This window comes from Heptranchias perlo, chromosome 3, assembly GCF_035084215.1.
Source record: "Heptranchias perlo isolate sHepPer1 chromosome 3, sHepPer1.hap1, whole genome shotgun sequence".
Classification (NCBI taxonomy): Eukaryota; Metazoa; Chordata; class Chondrichthyes; order Hexanchiformes; family Hexanchidae; genus Heptranchias; species Heptranchias perlo.
This window is the reverse complement of record NC_090327.1, coordinates 74,234,959-74,248,387: the sequence shown is the minus strand read 5'-3', so window position 1 is coordinate 74,248,387 and position 13,429 is coordinate 74,234,959. Positions and strand designations below refer to the sequence as shown.

Here is a 13,429-nt window from a genome sequence, read left to right as displayed (position 1 = left end):
CAAAGTATACTTGATCATCTGAGTCTGTCTTTCAACCTCAGAAACTTGTTATTTATCAAGCTCATTTTTAAAAGGTTTGATGCACACAACATTATTGCCTTTTGGTGTGAGCCTATTTCATCTATTCAGTTCTGTACAGCAAGAACAAAAACTCATCGAATATTAGGTCATGCTTTGATAATTTTCTACTGAAATTCTCTGTGTCTGCACTCACAGTTCAAATTAGAATAACCTTCTTGCTTATGTGCTCTCCATTTCTCTCAGCATTTAAAAAAAATGGATTATATCTCCACTTAATCTTTTCTGCAGTTCCCTTTTATAGGTTTTTTTTTTCTGTTGTTTTATTCTTTACTCCTGGGAGCGTTTAAAATAACTTTGTTACATTCCTCAAAACAAAAGCAAAATACTGCGGATGCAAGAAATCTGAAATAAAAACAGAAAATGCTGGAAATACTCAGCAGGTCAGGCAGCATCTGAGGAGAGAGAAATAGAGTTAATGTTTCAGGTCTAAAATAAAAACAGAAAATACTGGAAAAGTTCAGCAAGTGAGGCAGCATCTGTGGAGAAAGAAACAGTTAACGTTTCAGGTCGAAGACCTTTTGTCAGAAGATGCTGCCTCACTTGCTGAGCTTTTCCAGCATTTTCTGTTTTTACTCAAGATTTCCAGCATCTGCAGTATTTTGCTTTTGATTTAATGTTTCACGTCGAAGACCTTTCATCAGAACTGGAAGAAGTTAGAGATTTAACGGTACTTGCGTACAAACTATTAAATCTCTAACTTTTTCCAGTTCTGGTGAAAGGTCATCGACCTGAAAAGTTAACTCTGTTTCTTTCTCCACAGATGCTGCCTGACCCGCTGAGAGTTTCTAGCGTTTTCTGTTTTTATTTCTTTACATTACTGATATGTATGGAAAAGTACATTTTAACTGTGTTGTGAAACGAGGACTATAAAGAAGGAATTACTTCTTTATTTTGCAGTGACCTTGAGAGTTATATGCCTTAAAAGCTAAGTGCTGGAAATGCATTCGGAATGTCGGCTGGTGATCTGTGCTATTCTTCTATTTTTTCATAAAGCTTTTTAAAAGGGAATTTTCTGTTTCATAGTTGGCTTGGACACCATTTTTGGCAGCTTTCAGTGTGGGCTTACAAGATTGTGATGATACAGAGGTGGCCTTTCTTTGCCTAGAAGGCATACGATGTGCTATCCGGACAGCCTGTATCTTCAATATTCAGGTAATGACAGCAGTCTCATATAAACTAGATGTCAGTTTTTTTCCAAGAAAATTTGATGTTATGGGTCTCATTTTAAGGGCAGGTTTATGTTGTAGTCTCTAAATCACCAGGAATTGGTATTGAGTTGGACCAAACAGCATTTTGTGCCACAGTGTTAATGGGCTATCTGGCATTAACCCATATTTGACTTCAAGTCACCTTTTTTTTGTTTTACAAGCTGGTAATCTTTTTTTTAAAAAGTCAACATTTTAAATTCTGTTTATTCTGAGCATGTCAAGTTGTTGGTGGGGATGACTTGGAATCTTGTATGGAGTATTTTATTTAATAATGTCACTTTAATTTTTAAAGCTGCTCAAACTTTCTTAAAAGCATTGTTACCTGGGTACAATGTGTGTAAAAACAAAAAATTGTTTGAATAAATTGTGAATTTTCCATTTAACTTTTGGTTTGTTTTTGGATTGGAAGATTTATTGCAGGTTTGATAAATAGCTTGATCTAATAGATTAACGTGCTAATATTAAACACAGTATATTCAATGTAAAAATGATCAAGACCTCAGTAGATTGCAAGAAAAATATGGACTCTACCATGATTTGCAATAGGTAAGCCAGTGCTTTATGAAACTCAATAATACCTGATAGGAAAACATCAATCTCTTCAGCAAAAGGTCTTATTTTAGAGCAAATGTGTCTTCTAATATGTAGTTTAATATGAGCATTGATACCACAAACTAAAATTTCTTACATTTTATTTCGCATTGTAAATGACCTTTAATTACAACAATTATATCAACAGCTTGAAAGAGATGCCTATGTGCAGGCCCTTGCACGATTTACTTTATTAACAGCCAGTTCCGGTATCACTGAAATGAAGCAAAAGAACATCGATACTATCAAAACTCTCATCACAGTGGCTCACACAGATGGCAACTATCTTGGGAACTCCTGGCATGAGGTACAAGATCTCTTTATACTTACCACCGTTTTTCCTCTCAGACCCGGAGAAGCATGTTTGTTACCATTTGAGATTATATGCTTTTGAGGTGAAATTTTTAAACTTGTTAGCTTTTCCTCAGTATTTATTTATTGAATTGTTCTGACCTTTTTTAATCATGCACTATGCAAAATGTTTAATCCTTGGAGCATTAACAATACTATAAAGTGATGACTTGGCTGGGCTGGCAGGCTTTGCATGAAGACGAGTCAGCTGTTTGATGTTTCCAAGTTTCAGACAGCTATAATTGCCTCAATGCTGTGAGAATTAATTGATTTGTCTGTCATCATATAGTCTTCCATTTGTTGAGGGTTACAATTGGCCAGAATTATGCCTTCAAACTTGGGTTGTCCATTTGTGCTAAATGCGCAGTGTAACTTTGACCAAAATTACTTTTCATATGTCATGTGCTATACTTGTTAATATTGGAGTAAGGCTAGGGGAGCTAGGTGGGTGCACTGGACTATTGCCAGTCAGTTACCCTGCATTCTTTCTTGCGTAAACTATCCAGCACTATCCATCCAAAAAAACTTTGACATAAATTGAACAAAGTCAGATGCACATATTTTAAATTTGCATTGTTGCAAAATACTTAACAGTCCACCTGTGGCTACAAGCTGTTCTCAAGTATTTTGTGCAATTTTTTTATTTTCAGCAAGGTAGGTGAGTAAGTTTTATTGTATTGCCATTCTATTTTCTTGGGTCTCCCTGAGCCATGCACTGTTCTCTAGAAAACATTGGCAAAACCACTGGCTTGCTTCCAATAATCTGGAATCATATCATTCTAACTGATTGCTTGGAGGTGAGTGAGAGTGGCTTATGTTGACATGTCCTCCCACCTTCCCTCTCTGTCAGGAAGCTTAAAAACCTCCATATAGTAAGGTTGAGATTAAGAACTTGCTATTGGGAGAATCTCAGTTATGAAGCATATTCTACTAATGTGTGGTACAACACACTTTGCACTGTATCCTGGGGTAACACTTATAAACTTAGATTTTTAAAGATGAGCATTACTGCTGTCTTTCAAATGAGGGGTAATTGAAGACTGATTTTGGTGGATAAGTTACATAGAGTCTACAGCACAGAAACAGGCCATTCGGCCCAACAAGTCTGTGCCGGCGTTTATGCTCCACACGAGCCTCCTTCCACCCCTCTTCATCTAACCCTATCAGCATATCCTTCTATTCCCTTCTCCCTCATGTGCTTATCTAGTTTCCCCTTAAATGCATCTATATCATTTGCCTCAATTACTCCTTGTGGTAGCGCATTTAACATTCTTACCACTCTGGGTAAAGAAGTTTCCCTTAAATTCCCTATTGGATTCATTAGTGACTATCTTATATTTAAGACCTCTAGTTTTGGACTCCCCCACAAGTGGAAATATTTTCTCTACATGTGCCCTATCAAACCCATTCTTAAAATTAAAGACCTCTATCAGGTCACCCCTCAGCCTTCTCTTTTCTAGAGAAGAGAGTCCCAGCCTGTTCAGCCTTTCCTGATACATATGTTCCCTTGGTTTTGGTATCATCCTTGTGAATCTTTTTTGCTACCTTCTCCAGGGCCTTTATATCCTTTTTGTACCATGAAGACCAGAACTGCGCACAGTCCTCCAAGTGTAGTCTAACCAAGGTTCTATACAAGTTTAACATAACTACTCTGGTTTTCAATTCTATCCCTCTGGAAATGAACCCCAGAGCTTGGTTTGTCTTTTTTTATGGCCTTATTAACCTGCATTGTTACTTTTAGTGATTTGTGTATCTGTACCCCTAGATCCACTTGCTCCTTTACTCCATTTAGACTCTAATTATCCAAGCAGAATGTGGCGTCCTTATTCTTCCTACCAAAATGCACCACCTCACACTTGTCTGTATTGAAATTCATTTGCCAATTACACACTCATTCAGCAAGTTCCTTAATGTCTTCTTGTATTTTGTTGCATTCTTCCTTTGTATTAACTTTACCCCCAATTTGGTGTCGTCAGTAAATTTTGAAATTGTTCTTCCGATTCCCGAGTCCAAATCATTAATGTAAATTGTGAACAACAGTGGTCCCAGTACCGATCCCCGTGGAAAACCATTTCCCACCTTTTGCCAGTCTGAGTATCTACCCTTAACCCCTACTCTCTCTTTTCTGTTTTGAAGTCAGATTGCTATCCATTCTGCTACTTGTCCCTTGACTCCACATGCACTGCCGTTAGTCATGAGTCTACAATGTGGTACCTTATCAAAGGCCTTTTGAAAATCCAAATATATTATAATCTACAGCATTACCCTTGTTTACTCTTTCTGTTACTACTTCAAAGAATTCAGTAACGTTGGTCAAGCATGACCTTCCCTTTTGAAATCCGTGCTGACTATTCTTTATAATATTTTTGTTTTCTAGATGTTTTTCTATTACATCTTTGAGTAAAGATTCCAAAATCTTTTCTACCACCGACGTTAAGCTAACTGGTCTATAGTTCCCTGGACATGTTTTATCTCCCTTTTAAATATAGGAATAACATTAGCTGTCCGCCTGTCCTCTGGCACTATTCCCTTTTCTAATGAATTTTTATATATTATGTAATAGTGCCTCTGCTGTCTTTTCACTAACTTCTTTTAATGCGTGGATGCAATCCATCTGGACCAGGGGTTTTATCCTTTCTAAGTTTGATTAGTTTATCAATTATCTCACGCCTTTCTATCTTAAATGTCGTTCTATCTTTTTTGATTTTTTTCTTCTAATGTCATGTCCATCATGTTAATTTCCCTGGTAAATACAGAGGCAAAGTAGCTATTCAATATTTCTGCCATTTCCCTGTCATTACCAGTGAATTTATCTTGTGCATCCCTTAATAGCCCTATCCCTATTCTGATTTTTCTTTTGTTATTTATGTCTGTAGAATACTTTACTATTTCTTTTTATATTCCTTGATAATTTATTTTCGCAGTTCCTCTTTGCTTTCCTAATTTTTTTTGAGTTCTTTTCTAATCTCTTTGCATTCCCTTTTGTCATCCTCTCCTTTATTGTCTACATACTTAGCGTATGCCTTTTTCTTTAGTTTCAGTTTTGTATCTCTATTCGTCTATGGTGTTTAATTATTGGCTAGTTTATTCTTGTTGTTAGCAGAATATATTTCTCCTGAACTTTGTTAATCACCTTTTTAAATATTTCCCACTGCTGTTCTATCTCTGTCACTTTTTTTCCAGTTTATTTTCCCTAGTTCTATTCTCATCCTCTCAAAATTAGCTTTTTTCCGATCTATAACTTTGGTTTTAGTCTTACTTATGTCTTTCTCGATAATTATTTTAAACCTTATTATACTGTGATTCCTATTGCCTAGATGTTCCCCTAAGGAATAGGATTGATCTAACGTCTGGCATTGCCTTTACTTCTATTTTTGTATGATATTTATTTGACAATTGGTAATCTGTCATATTTTCATTGTTATTTTTTATTTTAGCTCAGTTTATATGTTCTACAATTGTAGTTCTCACTATGTAAGTGCCAATGTACACTTTTTATCAGTCTAGGACACTCGTTTTAGCAAAGTCATTTTTTCCATGATTGGTCATTAGAAAACATATTTCTATTTTATCTGAACAGTATTAATTATTTAGATCTTTTAATAAATACATACTAAATGTGCTAGACCACACAATGTAACTTGACTGACTTTGAAGTGGATCAGTAGTGTGCTACATAAATCCTCTAGAAATCTGTTTCAGAAAGTTTAAATTACTTAACTCATTTTGTTTTGTAGTTTTAATTTTGTGCGCAATTGGAAATATTTTGTAAATTTGTCCTCTCTTATACCTATAAATGTTTATAGATCTTAAAGTGCATCAGTCAGCTGGAACTGGCCCAGTTAATAGGTACTGGAGTAAAAGCACGTTACATTTCGGGGACAGTTCGAGGTAGAGCAGGATCGGTTTCTGGATCTAGAGATCAGGCAGCTGACGAGTTTTTGGGTCTGGGATTGGGTAAGTTGTTCTTTTTCATCACTTTGATTTGCTTGGAATAAATTATGCCATAGCCGTAACCGTATCCCACTTTCGGCTTGCAGTTACAGTACATCCCTTCCCTGTCAAACCCAGCATACTGAAACTCCACGATTACTGCAGTCCTTGACATTTCTAAAAGCTGTCTCTCACCAGTTCACTGCCTAGCGTTCCCAGTGCTCCTTTACTTGTATGCAGCGCACGCATTTGCAACCGGTTCTGGAGTTTACCTCCCAGGCAACAGAATCTTACTTTTGCAGCCTTTATTTATGTGTTAGTCTTCATCATCCATGTCTTCATCCAGTTCCCCCACAGACAACGAGAGGAAGAAAAGACAGTCATTTGAGACAAAGCTAGAAGCGCTTAAGAGGCTCAAGAAGGACAAATCACACAAGGATGTTCCAGCTGAGTATGGTTTCTGAGGGACCAATATATCAGACTGGAAGCAGAACTGCAGTAAATTGGAGGAATGGTGCAGTAAAGTTGCCCTGAAGAAAAGAACTTGCCTTTATATATCATTTTATCATGCCCTCAGGAAATCCTAAATTCAGGCGGGAGCCTTACCAACCGAGCCAAACTGACACTTTACATTTTGCAATAGGGCACTTGTTAAATAGTTTCTATAATTACACAATCTACTGCAGATAACATTTATACATTCTGTACATGGCATTAAAGCAGTTGAATCTTGGCTAGATTTGTTCTCTGTAGATTTGTTCCTAGAAGCCTCAATTGAGGCTGACAAAACCTATTTTCATTGTGGTTATTGCTTGTTAATTTTAACATATGTAAACAATCTTACAACACCAGGTTATAGTCCAACAATTTTATTTGAAAATCACAAGCTTTCGGAGGCTTCCTCCTGCGTCAGGTGAATGTCACATTCACCTGACGAAGGAGGAAGCCTCCGAAAGCTTGTGATTTTCAAATAAAATTGTTGGACTATAACCTGGTGTTGTAAGATTGTTTACATTTGTCAACCCCAGTCCATCACCGGCATCTCCACATCATAATTTTAACATGTGATTGTCTGTTTAATCGCACTATATTTGTAATTCTCTATCAATGCTAATTCCCTCTAAAATTGTTTTCAAGAAAAGATTGAATTTTGTTTTACAAATGCAGCACTGAAAAATTAATTCATGACTGCTTCTTTGTCTGCTCAGGCACACTGGTTGGTGGGACTCTGGACCGAAAGCAAATAGCCAGTATCCAGGAATCCATTGGTGAGACAAGCTCTCAGAGTGTTGTTGTTGCAGTTGACAGGTAAGACTAATTTTATTTCAAATTTACATGTCTTATGGTTCATTTGGTACACTTTCTGCAACTCATCCTTTGACTTTCTTGTCATTTAAAACTCTGATGATTGATCTAGCTCCTTTGCTTTAATACAAGATTACAAAATCCTTAAATGTTTCAGTGGACCTTGCAGTTAATGTTTTGGATGCATTAGATAGCAAGAATGTAAATCTGTCAAAACTTAAATTTTTTATTTTGTTTAGTTTTTGAATTGCTATAAAGAAATTGTAAATCTGCCAGACATGCTGCCAAAAATAAAATAAAGCAATTGCTTCATTTGTACTACAATCACTAGCCTGAGATTGTGAAACATAGCAAATTAAATAATGATGCAGTTGGAACCTTACTGGATATGAAATTATTTAATTTGTTTCTTACTGCTTAGAATGTGAACAGAACCAAGAGGTGGATTAATAGGTTTTTGAACACTAGGCAAAAGTATATCCTTATCATTGGTGTTTACTTGGAAAGATGGAAATAGAGATTGATTTACACTGTAAATGAAATGACGTGCATTTGAAAGGAACTGTAATTTTCCTTCTTGTCTATCCTTTGAAAATGTTGCTTTCAGCTAGTTATGAGAACCATGTTTGTATGATTTAATGTATAATGCTCGAAATGGAAAATCTACCTTTTGTTTTGCAATCCAGAATCTTCACAGGATCAACGAGGCTGGATGGAAATGCTATTGGTATGCCTTAATATTACGTATTTTTATGATTAATATGTCAGCTTGTTCTACTGGCACATTGAATAACTAATTGTATTTATTTTTCTTTTGCAGTTGATTTTGTACGCTGGCTTTGCGCTGTGTCCATGGATGAGTTAGCCTCACCAACACATCCACGAATGTTCAGCCTTCAGAAAATAGTTGAAATATCATATTACAACATGGGTCGAATCAGGCTACAGTGGTCCAGAATATGGGAGGTCATTGGAGACCATTTTAATAAGGTAATCTTCTTAAAGTAATCTGATGCATCTGGACCTCATTTTATGTGTGTTTATTTACTTGTGCAAATGGAAAAGTCTTTTAGGATGTTTGCATAATTATTTACTTTTTATGGTAAAGTGGACAACTCACACGCATTGCTATGTTGCAAATTATACATTAGGCATGGTTGTGTTAATCTATTATCTATTAATTTTGGTACCGAGGCACATGTTCAATCAGAAACTTGTTCCTATTAGAACTCGTTATTGTACCTGTCATACTTGTTACATTTGTAGGCAGTGCTGTAACAGGAGCTTTCACTGTTAAAGGCATCGCACCTTGCCTGTCATAGATTCACCCAGCCTGCTGTCTCACACAGTCGGTGTTATTTAATAGTGAGGTTATATGGCAAAAATACTTAACTAGATTTCTTATTAACCTTTAGATAATTTTTAAAGTTCTCTTTCAATATATTTTTCTTTGTCTCTTTTATAGAATCATAGAAAGGTTACAGCACGGAAGGAGGCCATTTGGCCCATCGAGTCTGCGCCGGCTCTATGCAAGAGCAATCCAGCTAGTCCCACTCCCCTGCCCTGTCCCCGTAGCCCTGCAAATTTTTTCCTTTCAAGTACTTTAGGCCCATTTGACCTTTTTTGTCACCCCATCACTTCTCTCTTGCCTCTGGTGACCCAGAATAAACATTTAATTATTATTAAGTATTGTATGCTTCAGCTAATTTTTTTCAATTTTTCAGCTGCTCTGTTCCCTCTCCCCGTAGCCCCTCCATCTCTTTTTTTTGAATTTTCACTTTTAAAAGTTTAATTTTTCAGCCCTCTGGTGTTCCCTCTATGCCTGCAGCAGTCTCTCAAATGCATCGAAATTTAAAAAAATAAAATACTGTTTCATTACATAAAAATAGAGACTGCTGTATACATTTGAAAAAAAAATCATTGCAAGTAATGATGCCAGCCAACATGTCCCGTTGTGCTGCCCGATCTACTTTTGGATCACCTAGGCCCATGTTTGCTGCTTTTCCCCTGCCCGTGTGTCCCACTGTGCTCCCTAATTTATGCTGCCTGCACCTCAACACTGATTGTTGTGTCCTGGTGTGCTGCCCGTCCCGCACTACCTCTGTTACCTCACACTGTCTCTCTTTCTGTGGGGTGTAGCCAATATGTTACAATCCCCATCCTTCCCACCCCCAGTGCATCCGCCCCTACCTGCTTTGATCTATTTTTTTTAATTATCCACCGTCTCCTGGGCTGATATCTTGCGCATCCCCTTACTGCTAAGCTCTGGCCCACAGTGGGTTTGCTTCTGCCTTACATTAACTTAATATGGTCTTCTGGCCATGTCTTTCCCCCCCCCCCCCTCCCCTCCCCTCCCACCACTCCTTTCCCCTTCTCATGTCCCCTGAAACCTCTAACCCTGTTCTTTCTTCTTTATCCAGCCTCTACTTGCTCAATCTTCCTCTTTGCCCCCAACATCTAACTCTACCTCCATCTTATCTGTCCTGGCCTCTAACTCTTCTCTGTCTTCCCCCTGACTCTAACCCAGTTCTACTTTTCCTTTTCCCCTCTACACTGCTCTAGCTTTGCCCTATAACCTCTTCTACCCTCCAGCTTAGCAGTTCTCCCTCAGCCCTGGTCCAATTACCCTCACCATCTAACCTGTGAAGTGTACTTAGTCTTGTTTGCAATACCACGGGGAGATTGAGTAGCTTAATTTAAATACCCAACCTACATTACTGAAGTGCAAACTTTTTACATTCGACATACTCGATTTCTTCATATAGTTTAAAAAGGGCGAAAGAGAGAGACTGAGTAATTACAGGCCAGTCAGTCTAACCTCGGTGGTGGGCAAATTATTGAAATCAATTCTGAGGGACAGGATAAACCGTCACTTAGAAAGACACTGATTAATTAAGGACAGTCAGCATGGATTTGTTTAGGGAAGGTCGTGTCTGACTAACTTGATTGAATTTTTTGAGGAGGTAACAAGGAGGGTCGATGAGGGTAGTGCATTTGATGTAGTCTACATGGATTTTAGCAAGGCTTTTGACAAGGTCCCACATGGCAGACTGGTCAAAAAAGTACAAGCCCATGGGATCCAAGGGAAAGTGGCAAATTGGATCCATAATTGGCTCAGTGGCAGGAAGTAAAGGGTAATGGTCGACGGGTGTTTTTGTGACTGCAAGGCTGTTTCCAGTGGGGTTCCGCAGGGCTCAGTACTAGGTCCCTTGCTTTTTGTGCTACGTGTTAATGATTTGGACTTAAATGTAGAGGACGTGATTAAGAAGTTTGCAGATGATACAAAAATTGGCTGTGTGGATGATAGTGAGGAGGAAAGCTGTAGACTGCAGGAAGACATTAATGGACTGGTCAGGTGGGCAGAAAAGTGGCAAATGGAATTCAGTCCAGAGAAGTGTGAGGTAATGCATTTGGGGAGGGCAAACAAGGCAACAGAATACTGAGAGGTGTAGAGGAAGTGAGGGACCTTGGAGTGCATGTCCACAGATCCCTGAAGGTAGCAGGACTGGTAGATAAGGTGGTTAAGAAGGCATACGGGATACTGTCCTTTTATTAGCCGAGGCATAGAATATAAGAGCAGGCAATTTATGTTAGAACTGTATAAAACACTTGTTAGGCCACAGTTTGAGTACTGTGTACAGTTTTGGCCACCACATTACAGAAAGGATGTAATTGCACTAGAGAGGGTACAGGGGACATTTACGAGGATGTTGCTAGGACTGGAGAATTTTAGCTATGAGGAAAGATTGGATAGGCTGAGGTTGTTTTCTTTGAAACAGAGGAGGCTGAGGGGTGATTTAATTGTGATGTACAAAATTATGAGGGGCCTAGATAGAGTGGATAGGTAGGACCTATTTCCCTCAGCAGAGAGGTCAATAACCAGGCGGCATAGATTTAAAGTAATTGGTAGAACGATTAGAGGGGAGCTGAGGAAAAATGTTTTCACCTAGAGGGTGGTGAGGGTCTGGAACTCACTGCCTGAAAGGGTGGTAGAGGCAGAACCCCTCATCACATTTAAAAAGTACCAGGATATGCACCTGAAGTGCCATAACCTACAAGGCTACAGACCAAGTGCTGGAAAGTGGGATTAGGCTGGGTGGCTCATTTTCGACTGGCGCGGACACGATGGGTCGAATGGCCTCCTTCTGTGCTATAAATTTTCTATGATTCTATGAGCGTTGTAAAGTTCAGTGGTTAAAGTCAAACATCTGTTATCAATAGATTTTGATTGTTTTTTTCAATGTTTTTATAGTGTTGATTATAGGAAGTTAGCTATTCCCATTTATTACCAGGTTGGCTGCAATCCCAACGAAGATGTTGCCATTTTTGCTGTAGATTCTCTGAGGCAGTTATCAATGAAGTTCTTAGAGAAAGGAGAACTTGCTAACTTCAGGTTTCAGAAGGATTTCTTGAGACCTTTTGAGCACATAATGAAAAAGAACAGGTAAGCTTATATTCTGGTAACAGAAGCTTAAAACAAATATTTGTTTTCTTTCTGTAGTCAAATTTCACATCATCAAGGAATTATATAGAAGCTATTGTAGTTGATGTGCAATCATTTAAAAAGTTACATATAAGCCTGTAAGTACTGGATGCACACATTGTACTAAAGTATTACATGTTCTTGGGGTTTGTACAGTACGTTTCCCCATCACCCTTAATTCCTGTTAATTGGGTATTCAAAGAATGCATATTAACAGTACGCCTATTAACTTTGCAGTTACATATGTAAAGTGCTTTCAGTTAAATTTTTATAAAATATATTTTTTTCCTGTAGATCTCCAACAATACGAGACATGGTGGTTCGCTGCATAGCACAGATGGTTAATTCGCAGGCTGGTAATATTCGTTCTGGGTGGAAGAATATTTTCTCTGTTTTTCACCTGGCAGCCTCAGACCAAGATGAGAGTATAGTAGAGCTAGCATTTCAAACCACAGGACACATTGTCAGTGAGTATATTTTCAGTATAATCAAGCTCTTGAATTCTATATTAAAATTTATGTAAAATGTTGATTCAAAGTGTGAATGTAAATTTTTGATAAATTCTGTTCATACAAAAATTCTGATCCTCTTAATCCAAAGTTAAAATTTTTTAAATGGACAAGAGCATGTACCTTTTTCTGTTTTTTCAACTGCCCCACAAATAATAGACTATCAGGGATAAGGGATTTACTGTGCCCACTTTTCATAGTCAGCATGCTATCTGACCACTAATCCATTTTCCTTGCCTAACCATGGAAAACTTGGCATCATGGAAAGTAAGTGTTTCACAGAGCAAGGTGTGAATTACGTCATTTTTTTTCTGAGGGATCTGAAATCTGAAACCCATCCTAATGGGCCCAATTTAAGCTCTTCAGATTACAATTTTAAATTTGGGACTTATCCCTAATTTACAGGTGGTATACTGTATACTGCTGCTACCTTTCACCGCTTTGCAGCTTAAGCTTTATATCTAAGGCATAGCACTATAGAGAGCCAATGCAGATATTAATGTTATATTGAAAATGTGTTTAGTAGAAATAAGTTCATTTTACACACTTCAACATTATTTGCTGAGCTTTTCATGTAAAAAGCTATAGGTTTTGCTATTTAATAAAGGCAATCCTTGTCATTAATATTTATCACCACTGAATGTTCTAATATATTTTTCTCATCAGTGGTATTGGTCCAATTCATATAGTCCAGCTCCAGTATTACTCTTCAAATTTAAATTCATTGCTACTTTTCAGAGAGATCTGGGTGTCCTTGTACAAGAAACATAGAAAGTTAACAAGCAATTAGGAAGCCAAATGGCATGTTGGCCTTTATTGCAAGAAGGTTGGAGTGCAAGGGTAAGGAAGTCTTGCTACAATTATACAGGGCTTTGGTGAGACCTCACCTGGAGTACTGCGTACAGTTTTGGTTTCCTTATCTGAGGAAGGATATACTTGCTTTGGAGGCGGTGTAACAAAGGTTCACT

At 37.8% G+C, this 13,429-nt stretch overlaps 1 protein-coding gene across 3 annotated transcripts in view; it reads left to right on the top strand.

The window, feature by feature from the left end:
- Window positions 1–13,429, top strand: part of arfgef1 (ADP-ribosylation factor guanine nucleotide-exchange factor 1 (brefeldin A-inhibited)) — a 208,260-nt gene that overhangs the window by 138,158 nt on the left and 56,673 nt on the right. For all 3 annotated transcript variants that reach the window (XM_067980310.1, XM_067980309.1, XM_067980311.1), the window contains 8 exons: window positions 1,105–1,233; window positions 2,029–2,187; window positions 6,038–6,188; window positions 7,373–7,472; window positions 8,156–8,196; window positions 8,290–8,459; window positions 11,762–11,913; window positions 12,247–12,419. In XM_067980310.1, coding sequence (XP_067836411.1) covers window positions 1,105–1,233; window positions 2,029–2,187; window positions 6,038–6,188; window positions 7,373–7,472; window positions 8,156–8,196; window positions 8,290–8,459; window positions 11,762–11,913; window positions 12,247–12,419 — 1,075 coding nt within the window. The remainder of the gene's footprint in view (window positions 1–1,104; window positions 1,234–2,028; window positions 2,188–6,037; window positions 6,189–7,372; window positions 7,473–8,155; window positions 8,197–8,289; window positions 8,460–11,761; window positions 11,914–12,246; window positions 12,420–13,429) is intronic.